The sequence below is a fragment of the Rhea americana genome, unplaced genomic scaffold (genome assembly GCF_003343005.1).
Source record: "Rhea americana isolate MKP2758 unplaced genomic scaffold, rheAme1 scaffold_83, whole genome shotgun sequence".
NCBI classification, from domain to species: Eukaryota; Metazoa; Chordata; class Aves; order Rheiformes; family Rheidae; genus Rhea; species Rhea americana.
Window position 1 is genome coordinate 3,047,959 of NW_028187012.1, and position 13,012 is coordinate 3,060,970.

General features: G+C 38.0%; 1 protein-coding gene across 1 annotated transcript in view; it reads left to right on the forward strand.

The window, feature by feature from the left end:
• Nucleotides 1–3: 3 nt before the first annotated feature.
• The window catches only part of AUH (AU RNA binding methylglutaconyl-CoA hydratase), a gene marked incomplete at its 5' end in the record, with an annotated part of 107,922 nt that continues 94,913 nt past the window's right edge, over nucleotides 4–13,012 (forward strand). Inside the window, 3 exons of the mRNA XM_085323259.1 lie at nucleotides 4–145; nucleotides 8,583–8,650; nucleotides 8,748–8,835. Of these exons, the coding sequence (XP_085179385.1) occupies nucleotides 4–145; nucleotides 8,583–8,650; nucleotides 8,748–8,835 (298 nt within the window). The remainder of the gene's footprint in view (nucleotides 146–8,582; nucleotides 8,651–8,747; nucleotides 8,836–13,012) is intronic.

The following is a 13,012-nucleotide window of genomic DNA, read 5'->3' on the forward strand; positions in this document are numbered from 1 at the left end:
ACCTCCTCCCTCAGCCGGCCCGGCCGCAGGGCGCTGGTGCCGGCAGGCGCTGCCGCAGCTCTCCCCTCGGCCGGGAGGAGCTACGGGTCCGAGGCGAAGGAAGAGGAGGAGCTGCGGGTCCGGTACCTGGACGAGGAGCACAAAGGTAACGAGGGCGCGGCGCCGGCAGCTTCTGCGCCGCGGCGCCCGGCCCGCCTCGTCCTGCCCAGCCCTGGCGCCGCCCGCGCCGCGCAGCGCCCGGGCCGCTCCGCGGGGTGACCCGGCGCGCACGGGTAGCTGCGGCCTCCGGGCAGGCGCCGGGGCCGAGGGGGCGGGCGGAGAGCGGCAGCGACGGCGGCTCCTCCTCTTTCTCCTCCTCTGCATCGCCGCCGCCGCTGGTGGTTTCATCGCACGTTGCTAGCAGCTGCCGACATGTTACTTACAAAGCAGGGCCAGCTTCTCTAGTCGTGGCTCCCCCCCACCCCTTCCCCCCGCTCCCTAAACTGCTAGGTGTACTATATGTACGCGCTACACTGTTTTGAGTTGGCATCTGATGGCCTTTTTATGGGCGAAAGTGAAGTTTAGCAGCAAACTGCTACACTTGTGCATCTTCTGACCCGGTGTCCASGGTTCTGGCTTGGGGGGGTGGGAGGAGGAGGGGACACAAGGACAAAGAAGTTGCCACTACTCTTTCTGTCCTGGGGAATGCTTCTGCACTCCTGCTTACCTCATCTTGCTTTCCTRCTAACCTTTTCCTCCTCCTCTTCGCTTCTAGTGCTGTCAACTGCTGCCAGCATTGTTATTCTCCTCCTTTTCACCTCAACTATGACAAGAACCTGTTTTGATCTTTCTTCTTACCAGGTCTGTGTTCCAGAGTCATCTGGAGCCACTGCACTGCAACAGGAAACTTAATATTTCCCCCTTTGGTTTGGTGACCACGAAACCTTGGAGGTGTTCCTCTTGTGGAGGTGTTTTACCTCCTTTGGTGTTAAAAAGTATCTTTCCCATTGGGTGCAGCAGGGCTAGGGATAGTGGAAAACAGTAATTGCAAGTTTCAGAAGATTTATTTTTAGAAATGTGATGTTGCATCTACTTTATAGAGAGGATTCTAGTCTGGAATACTGTTCTTCTGAAACATGGCTTTCTTCAGATGAATAGTAGGTCTAGGAATAACTGCATTTTGAGATTCATAATGCAGTTTACATCTTTCAGAATGTTAACTCGATTGTTTCAGACTTCCTGCACATTTGGGCAGGCAGCTGTGAATTGATTAGGTGTGTTGAGATATGCATATATATTCATGGAGGTTAGCATGAGGTTTAGAACATCAGCCTTTTTCCAAGGAATGCAGAGRTTCAGCTTTCATCTGACTGCAGGTTTTGTTGTCATTGTTAAGAACCACTAAGGTTGATGATATAATGGAAGCCTGAACTCCATTTCTGTTTTAGGGATTGTTTTGTTCCCAATTTCTTCCTTTGAGACATACTACTTTAGCCTTGTTTTCCCAGCTAGCTGTGAAATTGGGAACTGGTTTGAAACACTTAATTTTTTTAATGATATTTTGAATTGAGGTGGAGAAAGGGCAAATAAGGAGGAGAGGAGAAAAGAAGACTTACAAAAAGTCAGAGGTGTGATTTTGATTGTTTGATTTTGTATCCTTACAACAAGAAGTAGAAGATACTTGAATAATTTTGGTTCTACGTAAGACTGTGATTTTAATTTCTGCTGTGATTTAATTTCTATTACCCAGCAGGTAATAGAAGTAGGAACTGTGTTCCAACTGTTGCGTCAGCTAGGAATCATTGCTTTTGTAATGTTAAAAAGGTGTTCTGTGCTATGTATCAGTCTGTGGTTCACTGCTGAGTGTTTTTGATGCAGATACTGTGAATTGTATTATGCAGAGCACTGGAGGAGGTTGCGGAAGTTGCTTGCATGACAGTAGCCCACCTGTTCTTACTTTTTTCTGTTGCAAGAGCATTTATTTCCCATCAAAAACTGTTTGAAGTTGCTTTTCTTCGCTTCTTAATAATACATGCATCTTCATAATACATGTATCTGTGTTAAAGATGGGATTGAAAAAGCCCCGAAACAGGAATTTGTTATTTGGAGTTGTAAATCAATTGTAGATGTCATAAGGAGGAACTCAATGTATCTTTAATGCATGAATTCCTTTTAAAAGGAGAAGGGTTTTCTTTTGCCCTGCCTTTCAGAAGATGTTATAAAGCATTCGGAAGACCCTTCCTCTGGCTTGAAGTAAGCCAGTGGGAGAGATTTAGCTGTTAATTTTGGGAATCAATACTCTCTATTATTATTAATATTGCAATTCCAGATGTTAGAGGTTTAGCAGGAACAAAGTGATGTGTTTGCCTGGAAAAAACAAAAAATGAACAAAAAACTCCCCTTCATTGTAGGTATATTGCTTTGAAATAATGTGCAGGTAAGAATGGTATAAATAAGACATCTTGGACACTGATCTTTGTCCAATAACTCCAACAGAAGTAGATGAAATTACATGAGACGTAAGTGTACTGTTGTGTTTAGAAGGTTTTAAAATGCTGTGAAGGTCCGAGATTTGGAAATTTTGCCGGGCATTACCTAGTGGGGCAGGCTGTGTGATATCAAGAACACTGTTCTTCAGCATTCAGTTGTCTAAACTAAGTTTCTTTTCTCCCCTTTGTTTGTATAGGGATGCAGATTAAACTGCCATACAATTTTTAGTTAAGACATCTATGAATTTGGTTCCCTGGCTTTGAAATCCAACTTATAAATTATCTRCATGCTTAAATAAAATATAGTGAATATTTATTTTATTTTAAAGTAATGTCTGTTAGTGACATAAGGAATCAACATGAGGTATGAAGAGTCAATTTCATATCCTTCTTTACATACAGGATGTAGTTGGAGGTCTTGTTCTCTGCAATGGCCTACTGAGAACTGGAAAATTGCCCAAAATACTAGCATTTCTAATCATTCATTTTCAAGATGAACATTTCTTATTGTCTGTTCATGTCTTATAATATCAGTCTTTTAGCCTGTAAAGAGACAGTTGTGTCTTGTTGTTTTCCAGAAGGAACATATACAGGTGGAAGATCTGTTTCCCCCTCCTTCTTCTTCTCCCTTCCATATTATATCCCTAATTCTCTTGTCTTTTAGTACTGGAGAAGACATTTAGTTGGACTTCAAATTCTCCCTAGTGTTCCTAGCAGTCTGGTATTTTTATCAAGGTGTTCCAAAGTTAGTTTACTAAGGTACCGCTGTCACTTCTGAAAGCTTCCTACACTTCCTTCAGCAGCACAAAGAGTGGGCCACCTTTCTGTAAAAGGAGAAACAACTCTGTCCCTTTTTTTCTGCTGTGCTGCTATTGCACACCTTGCTCCTCTACGAGTGTGCCAAGTTCACCTATCTGTCTTTATATGCTTACAGTATGATCCCCCCTCATCTTCTTTGCTCTGGTACCTACTGTTCCTTTTCCCAGTGCCTCATGTTCTCAGGCTTCCCAGACTCCCTAGTGCTTGTCATCTTTTGCATCCTTCTTGACTGTGCACAGGAATAAAGACTATGTTCGTCAACCGCCTTTTAGAGCACGCAAATAGTTGTTTACGCTGTGGTTCTGGTCTTATCCACACCCAGTCTTTCTCTGTTACTAGTGCTGTCTTGGCTTCAGCAGAGAATGCTGGGGAGAGAGRAAGACTAATGGACAGTAGCTGCCTCCAACCCAGCCTCCAGGGTTGACATATGAACCGAACCCTGTAACTCTTGACAAGTTCTTCCCTGCAGGCAGAGTAACAAACTGCACTACCTCATCACTCTTTGAAGTGATTTGTATACCAGAGTTTTGGAGGAGCCCTAAAATACATATTGAAATGAGACTTCATTTGAAAGGATTGGTTACTGTTTTATTTTTTTTTCAATTTGAGACTTTCTAACTCACACATTCGAACTGAAAATCAATGTTACTGAAATAATGCAAAAAAGTAGRCTTTTTGAAGAGTGTGGTTGTAAAATACCTGTGTATTCTGAGCAACATGCTATAACTTGTGTTGCTTTTAGAATCAGTTTTCTATGGCTAAAAGTTAATTCATTATTATCTTTTAGTAAAATGCATGTCTCGTACACTATTTGAAATTCTATTTGATGACTTTTTTTAAGGCCGAAATGCATTATAACTGGAAATTTCAGAAGTTTAAGCCAAGTTGTATTAGTGAACCCATTGCAAATTCTAATGAACTTAAGGCRTTTGCTCTTTAACTTATAGATGGAATTAGCAGAAATCTCTCTTTAATCTTGACTCGAGTGTTGCAGTGTCACTTGCTGGATTGTGACGTAAGTATTTAATTTTTAGTCTTTACAATAGAACAACTCTTGATGATTATTTTCCGATTGTTTGTAGTTCAGTTAGTGTTTGTAGAACAACTTTTGCCCTTGTCACTTTGAATTATAATGTACATAGCATCAGTAGAGCAAATACACTCTCATTTGAATTAGTTCTTTCAAAGGTTGGAAACTGATTGCCAGCTGATAAATCAAAAAGGTTTGCTTTATCTCCTTAAATAAAAAGCAGTTTTGAGCAGTTGAGATCTCCTAATTGAAGAAGTGCATGCAACACTTTTCAGTSGTAGTTAGGCATGCAAAGGTGCGTATGCTTGCACTTAAAAGTGTAAGCCGTACACCCGAGGTGCACCTCTAACAGGTGCAGATGTGTACTTAGTTGGGTTTTGAAAAGCGTGTAGCTACGCGTTCATAGGTACACACTTCTTTGTATGTAGGTACATACAGTTGCAAAGAACTATATGTGGATAGAATGTGTGTGGGGGTGTGTTTAATATAATTAACTACCTTTCTTTAAATACTTTTTATGTGAATCCAGTGAATCTTTCTGATTAGAGCAAAATAATAGGAGTGTAAAGACAGAATTTATTTGTAGGTAACTACTTAAATGTGTTTCTACTAAATATTGACAAATATTTTTGAGATCTACAAAGTATAAGAGAAAACAAGTAAAAATCATTATTTGAAGCAAGATAGCCTGTGTACTGATTTAAACCATAATTAAACCATGTTCTAGTCACATTACTTAAATTGATCCATCCTATTTTGTACTATATAAAGAAATACGATCTCTCTTAGCAGTTTTAAATAATGATGACATCATCTCTTTTCTACTGTCATCACTAAAATACAAGAACCTTTCTATTTGAACTGCTATGTACTCGTATGCAAATCCAAATTTAGTGTACACTATAACATATGATTGTTTCTGGGAATTTACAGAGACTTGAAAACTCTCATTCATGATATATATATTTATTTATATATATTTATTTATATATATATATATATATATATATGTCTTTATCTCACTGAAAGGCATTTTTATGTTTTTTTCTTATATGACTTCACAATAATTTCTTTTAAATGTTAAGAGTGATTTAATGTTCAGCTTTATCTTGTGACAAAGATAAATTAAAAGAAGTGAGCGTACAGTATGACTTACCTGTGATGGTTGGCTGGAGAGTGGCATACTGGGTGTAGGACTGCTTATATTACGTAGCATTAGAAGTCATTGTAGCCTTGTGGAGAGGCTACTTAACAGGGTGAAAGTTACTTTGGAATATGCAGATTGATTTTGAGCAGATGTACATTATTTGCTGGAGTTTGCTCTGGAATAACACCACACTAAAGTGAATGTGATGATAGCATTTTACTTTTTTTTTTCTTAAACAAATAAGTTTGTCAAATTTCTTACGATATTGGAAGACATGTTTATGTATCTTAACACTGAGCTGTATTATGGGCACTTCAGGAATAATCAGTGGTAACTAAATGCTTCAGAGAAAGTAGTAGCATATTTCAAAATAGGTAAATAATCAGGTTTTCTGTATGACTAATATTTGTCAGAATGATAGCTATCTGTATGACAGTAGTGTCTAAGCTTTGTCTCTTTTCTTCCCCCCCCCCCTTCTTTTAATTGACTTGGTGAAGGGTCTTTGCAGTGTTATTAGGAGCCTTTTTTTTTTTTTTTTTTTTTTTTTTTTTTTTGGGTTAAGGCATTTCATCTCATCTAAAATTTGTATTGCTGTGTGACTAGGCAGTTAAAGTCTTGGATGCCCAAACAAGCAAAGACTTGTCCTGAACAATTTCTGCCAGGAGACACTTGGGGTGGGCTGAGGAAGTAAGAATGCATGTTACTGGAGTTAAATTATTCAGCTGGAAGTCAGGAAGCCTATTTTCAAGTCCTAGTTCATGAATTTGGGTAAGTACTTAACCTGTCTATAGTTTTGCCAGTGATTTGTACATAGGGAAAACTTCTTAAAGCTTGTTGCACTATTAGAAAAAATAATAATTTATTTTAAGGATGAATAGTGGAACATCAGAACAAATTTATTCAAATGAAAATTCAAGGAATATCTTCTTACATACCTCACCACAATATTTAGTTTTCTCTTACAAATTTTCAGTGCTTTCCTAGTTGCAGTTCTTGCTTTGTGTTTTCTTCATGTTTAGGAAGTTGGAAAGTTGGCATGGGGTCTTCTGTGTGTTTACTTCTTGTTTTTCTGCAGAGGGAGGCAGAAGTTGTAGGTCTATGACTTGACATGGTGCTGCTAGAAAGAATCAACTGATATGATTTCCCTTTAAGGATCTTCTCTTTGGGAGGGGAGAAGTATTAAGTGTGCTGCACTGTTTAAAAAAATGCAAGTTAATTTAAGTATGTCACTGTCACTGAAAAAAACATGCTTTTGCAGAGGGCCTTATTTCTTAATGTAAAAATAGCTTGGGATGAAAGTCTTCTGTTTATTCAAGCATTGGATTTACAGTGTGACTTGAAGCTTAAAATCAAAGCCAGGTCAAGTGCCTTTTTTTTACTTTACATGTRGTGCTGCTCTTGTCTAGTCTACTTCCGTGAACATGTGGAATATTTGAATTTAGARCAATCCTCATGAAAAGTAAGTGGAATAGCAGAAGAAAAATACTGCAGTCAGAAACATGATTTGAATGTTGTCCACAAGAAGTGAACAGATTCCCCTTGTAAGTGGGAATGAAGGCCGTTGCAGGAGGTCCTAGAGGAACGCCTCCAACCACGGTAATGAACAGTTGGGAGTTTAGGCTTACAGGGCACAGGAATGCAGCTTGCTTGAGTCAGCCAGGCCCCTCACCCTTTTTAGGAAGGTGCTATAGATAGCAATGAGTTGGGCCTTGGAAAGAAGCAAGAGATGTGTATGCTCTTTCTTACTTGAGGTTAACCGTTCCCGTCTGAATTTTGGGAATGGTAACTGGTGAATAAAGGATTTTGGTTTCAGACTGGTAGCTGTGGAAGGAGCAGGAGCTGTGTTTAGTCTTGTGTTGCATTTGTGCATGTACATGTACACACAAGAGAAATGGGAGTGGGAGTCAATCCTTTGGGAGAACAGATTTCCCTGGARGGAGGAAAGAGAAGAAGAAGAAAAGGAAGGAGCAGTACACTGAAAAGACAAGTGGGACTCCACAGTGTGACTGGAGAGAGCACGACTGCACAGAGACTACACTTGCAGGGCTGTGTGATGAAGTAGTGAATGCCCAGACAAATACTGTGTCTCCTGGCACTGCTTCTTTTAATCTTGTAGATTTATGGTGGTACTGTGGGCATTTGTGTTCAAGCTCCTTTTTTTCATGTTCATTCCTGGTCCCTGTCCTCGTCCTTTTTCCTTGAGGAATGAAGGGAGAAGGACAAACAATCCTGGCTGATGAGACCAGGGCTGGATCTGTTTAATGGGACTACATGCTGGTATTCAGACTTCAGAGTGAAAAGAATTATATATGTATTTGGGAAATAATTGACTAGAAGATTGTTACAGGCTTGGTAAACTTAGACAATTCCAAGATAAACTTTTCAGAATTTTCCCATTTGACAGTCATGTCTATTAAGTTAAAGTGGGGGGAAGGGGAGAAATAAGGGCAAACAAATGGTGTTTCTACTGCATCATTCAAATCAATGGCCACATAATCAGTCAGAAAGCCAGCTGATCTCTAACTGGACCTGAGGGAGTTGTGGATGTATGATTGAAGCTGTGTAGCCAAGCACTAAACACAGTTTATGCTGTGGTTTGGGGGAGAAGTTTTGCATGGTATTTTTTGGAACCAGGCTTTCCATTTGGTAACATTCCATGTTTGTGATTTCTTCATACCTGTGTCAGAATTGCCGCTCTTTGCTGTRGTAACACTTTGTGCTTTAAGAAATCTTTGAATGTGGCCTGTCTAAATATGGAAACGTATGCCTTATAATTAACTACCTTTCCTGATCACATGTCAGAACTTCACATATAAGCACAAAACTTGTGCATGCAATTGTGTAGTTATACACTCAACCTTTATAAGCACTATTTCTATGTGAAGGTTTGGGGATATATTTTAGTTCTTCAAGTACTTGTAATTTCTGTTGAATTCTGAAATATTCAACACTGGAAAATAAAAGTCAAATTTTTCTTTCTAAAACAAAGTGTTAAGTAATTACACTATCCTCATAATTTTCACAATCCTCAGTAATGCTTTTTATAATGTCAAAATAATGTACACATAGATAGTACATTTTTCTATATTGTAACAGTGGTAATTTTTTTCCCCTTCAGGAATTGTGGTGCTTGGATTAAACAGATCTCATGCCAAGAATGCACTTAACAAAAATCTTTTAAAAATGGTAAGTGAAAAAAATAGTTTCTAGTATGAAGGTAAAGTATTGGAATTAAGTGCTTTAAAAAGTGTTTGGTTATTCCCCTCCCTCCTTTTCTCTATAGATGTCAAAAGCTGTGGATGCTTTGAAATCTGATAAGAAAGTACGAACTGTTATATTCCGGAGTGAAGTCCCAGGGATATTCTGTGCTGGTATGCAAACTTATTTTCCTGAGAAGCTGGAAATCTGTAATCTAATGTTGCGCAAAAAAAGCCCAGATTCCAAGGAAGCATATCTGTTTATATTCATCTTGGTAGCAAGCAAAACATTTTTGTATATTTTCCTCAATTGCTAAGAAGAATCAGATATTTATTTTATTCTTTCTGTGTCATAAAGTATTTCAGATGTATGCTAGATTAGTCATGGTGGTGGAAAATTACTTAACTGAACTCCTGTAAAATGTTGCCTATATTTCAAAATGAGGACCAAATATTGCTAAACACCATATTGGGAGGCTGGGTAGAAAGCAATATTAAAATTGTATTCTAAACAAATTAACTTTAAGAAACATGCTAAACGTTTAAGTAAGCTTAAAATTCATGATGGAGCTGGCAGTTACTGCTGAATATATTCTCAAGTTTAAAACAAACAAACAAAACAAAACCCTAACATACATGGTCCAATCCAAATATCAAGTAATGTCCTGTCAAAGTCCTCAAGAAAACAAAACTCAGCTACCAAATATTGGGAACCAGAACTTGTTAACRTGTCAGAATCAGCTTTTGGAAGCAGCAGTGTCTTTTGTGGCTATCAAGAGAAAAATCTCCTTATTTTCAGATGTACTTCCTTTGTTCAAAATTAATTTAAACCTATCTGAAATTGAAACCAGAAGTAAGTTGTTTCTTCTTACTAATATATGAATACAACTGTCMGGTTAGAGATATTAGTTCTGTTTTTTTTCCCCGATCATCTGCACGGTCATTTAATGTTTGTTTATTTATTTATTTTTACAAATATTCTTATATATGTAACCTRTCTAAGTAGTTTTTGCTAAGATTTTAAAATTCTTTTTCTTGCTTTTATACTGTATATTAGTTTTCCTACAGATGCAGTTTAGTGCTTACAAGACTTATGTAAAGAAATCATCTTGGAAGAAAAAGTAGTTTATTCACCATTTAGTGAATGTAGTAATACATATTAATAATTTAAATGCRTATGTATTGATTGACATATTTAATTTGAAAGTTGCATCTTGTTTTGAATCAACAAGTTTTAAAGATTAGTAACTAATAATAATTTCAGGAAAATAAAAAGATATTTAAAAGTTACATTTTAAAACCAATAAATAGTGGCGAATGTGCAGGATCAAAGCAATGCCTGAAGTGAGATGATAGGTAATTCAAATGAAAAGGTGGCTGTTAGCTGAGACTTGTTATCAATTGAACTTTTAAAGTAACTTTTTTTATTCAACATTTTTGATTTATTGTAGCTGTGATATGGGAAACATAACAGTAAGAATTTTGATTTTWGAGGAGAGGAGCTCAGGTGTGCTGCTGAAATTATCTTTCTGAACTTGAAATACTTCTCTAATCTCTTGTTGGCTGGTTTTGCAGAGCTATTTTGATATTAAGATTTTAAAGGCTTTGTTGCCTCTCCTTGGCTTAAATGAATAGCTCAGCGTAYGTATATGCAGCTGACTATAGACAACGTGTAAGGGTGAGCATTAGGGGGAARTTAAATCTGAAATGAGGAATGGAAAAGACTGGGGTTGGATAGATAGAGTCTGGATCTTAAATCAAGGAGTAGAGAGAGACAGAGAGTATACCAACAACCTGCATTTAAAAAACAAACCGAAAACCTCACAGATAGATGAAAGAGCCTGAGAAAGGAAATTCTGCTAGTTCACCAAGTGAAATGAAGGCTGTTCCAACAGTTGTGACTGAAGGTGAAGATGAGACAAAATTGGGCAACGAAAATGGATGGAAAGAACTCAGTGGTTGGTTGTGATGTTTCTGTAGATGAGGTTAAGGAGTGTCTATAAAGAGAATGAAACTAGATAAAGCGTACAGGATATGGAGAAAAATAGATAAAGGCTTAGGGAGGTAGAATGAAGGAGGAGCATATTGGATATATCAAGGCCTTTCCTGGGGCAGCTTACTTAGGAAATTAAGCAGAACAGAAGACAGCTAACAAACTTTTACTTCAGACTTTTAAATTCAAAAGGACAGTGTATTKTTTCAGGACTTAATTTCTTTTAAAATGCAAAGATGACTTTGTGAATTGTTRTCATATTTTGGTTTGCATTATGATGAAACACAGCTAGGCTTAACTTGGATGTTTGTTTAATTTTTATTTCCTCCATTATGTTTTCTTGCTTGCGTGTGTGGGAATGTATATGGTTTTAAAAATAYGTTTTTTTATGATCACTTTTTGGACTATCATCTGATGTTTTACAGACCACAGATTGAGAAACTGTGTCCTAGAAYGTAATTCCTATTTATGTGTGGAATGAAATCCAAGATCCTTAAATCTTACCATTCCTCAGCTATCAACAAAAATCTGTGAAAGCCACAGGCCAAGTGCCTTGTTTCCTTGTAAGGGCTAGTCCACAAAGGATGACATCCAACTGTTTTGTGCTGAGGGACAGTGTGATTGATCAAAAGATTTAAAGCCTTCTGATGACTGATGTGGATTTCCGTATGATCCCAATTTATGGAATTTTGACATGATGAAATGGGGTGATAGTGGTAAGGAATTCTTGTATAAAAGAAAGGTGCAAGCAATCACATCCTTTCATTTCTACTTAAAATTTCACTTGCAGTCTTTTACTACTTCTGTCTTCTTTGTGTGTCCTTTTTTATGCTCAATACGTCCCTGGCCCCAGAAAGTTCCTCATTAATGTTCTAGTGCTGATGAAAAGGGACCCCTACAAGCCAAGAAGGAGCTTGTCTGGGGTTAAGGATGCACTATGCCTGTGAGGCCTGCTTCTGTTTTTTACATTTCCATCAGCAGTGCTCTTGCTCTGTGCCTCTTTCTTTCTCCCAGAAGTTAATAATAATAATAAAAAAGGCCTTTCTGAAGTGAACATACATGACCACTCCTGGCTTGAGTAAGTGTACAGTGTGTGCCTTCCCAGTTCTGCAGCCAACGCAGCTGAGTCAATGCAGGAATTCTTTTTATTAGCTGGCAATATTCCATCTTCAGAGGAGGTACAGCCTGTACATGGAGTAAGACAGGTGTCCCATGGGTAAAAGTCTATGATCAAGTAATTAAGAGCTATGCAGTGTTCACACAATGGGGCTGAATTAAGTTTGCATAGGCAATTTGAGCAGCTTCATTTTTCATTAGTAATACAGATTCAACATACTGAGTATAATAGTGGTATTACTTATGCAGTTTTATGTGCAAATTTTCAGGATTTTTCATCTTAAAAAAAAATCCTGGAAGTCCGAGTGTGTAGGTAGTACAGTTGGGAAATATGGTACTGTAAGGAAGGGAGGAAGAATTGTACTTAAGTTGTTGCAGAGCATTGTTCTGGAGCAACAATGTGTTCTTGGACACAATTTTGTATTATAACTTCTTCTGATCTTAAAAACGTAAGCTCAGAAAGAAGGCAAAGCTGAAGTCTATTCCCTGAGAGTTACTGCTTTGGTTTTTCAGATCATGTTCACTAACRTCCATGTTCCAGAGAGTTGAGCAACTCCTTAAAGCATTTGTCATTCAGTTTCCTATGGCTTTGCATAATATTTATTGAACTGGTAGTTATTATAGGAGTTTGCATTTGAGATGTTGTTTTGGCAAGCTAAAGGATGCAATGTGATTCCAAGTCCTCTGTTTTCCTGCTCTTATTTTCCCACTCCTGTCTCTTGTGTTTGTGATGTGAAATAGGAATTATGTTATGCTTAGCAATTACAAACTACAGAAACTTGAGATGGGACCAGTGAGAGAGAGATTACTTTTTCTTTTGGCAGTTAATTTTTTTTTTAGCAGTTTTATTTCATAATGGTTACAGTAACTGAAGAAATAGATGCCTTTTTCTAAGCCTAACCTTTCCTTCTTTCCATCTTCTGTTCCTTGCACCATGATTTCCCTTAGGACTGCCACATTCATTCAGTCCTCCTGTCATGTCCTGTCAAGAAGACACTTGTAGGTGTTTATAAGCGTGTTCTTCATACGCTTGTTTCAGGTAGCAGCATACTGACGCATAGTCCATTGCTTCTGTTTACAACTCATTGTTAAACAAAGCTCCACCCTACTGTTTTAAAGTTCTTAGTAGTTACTGTTTTACTGTCCCTCCCCTGGTGCCTGGTCAGCCAGGTCAGTTGGTAACTCCCATTTTCCCCTGTTCAGTCAGAGATTTCTAGAGATTTCTTTTTTCTTTCTTTCTTT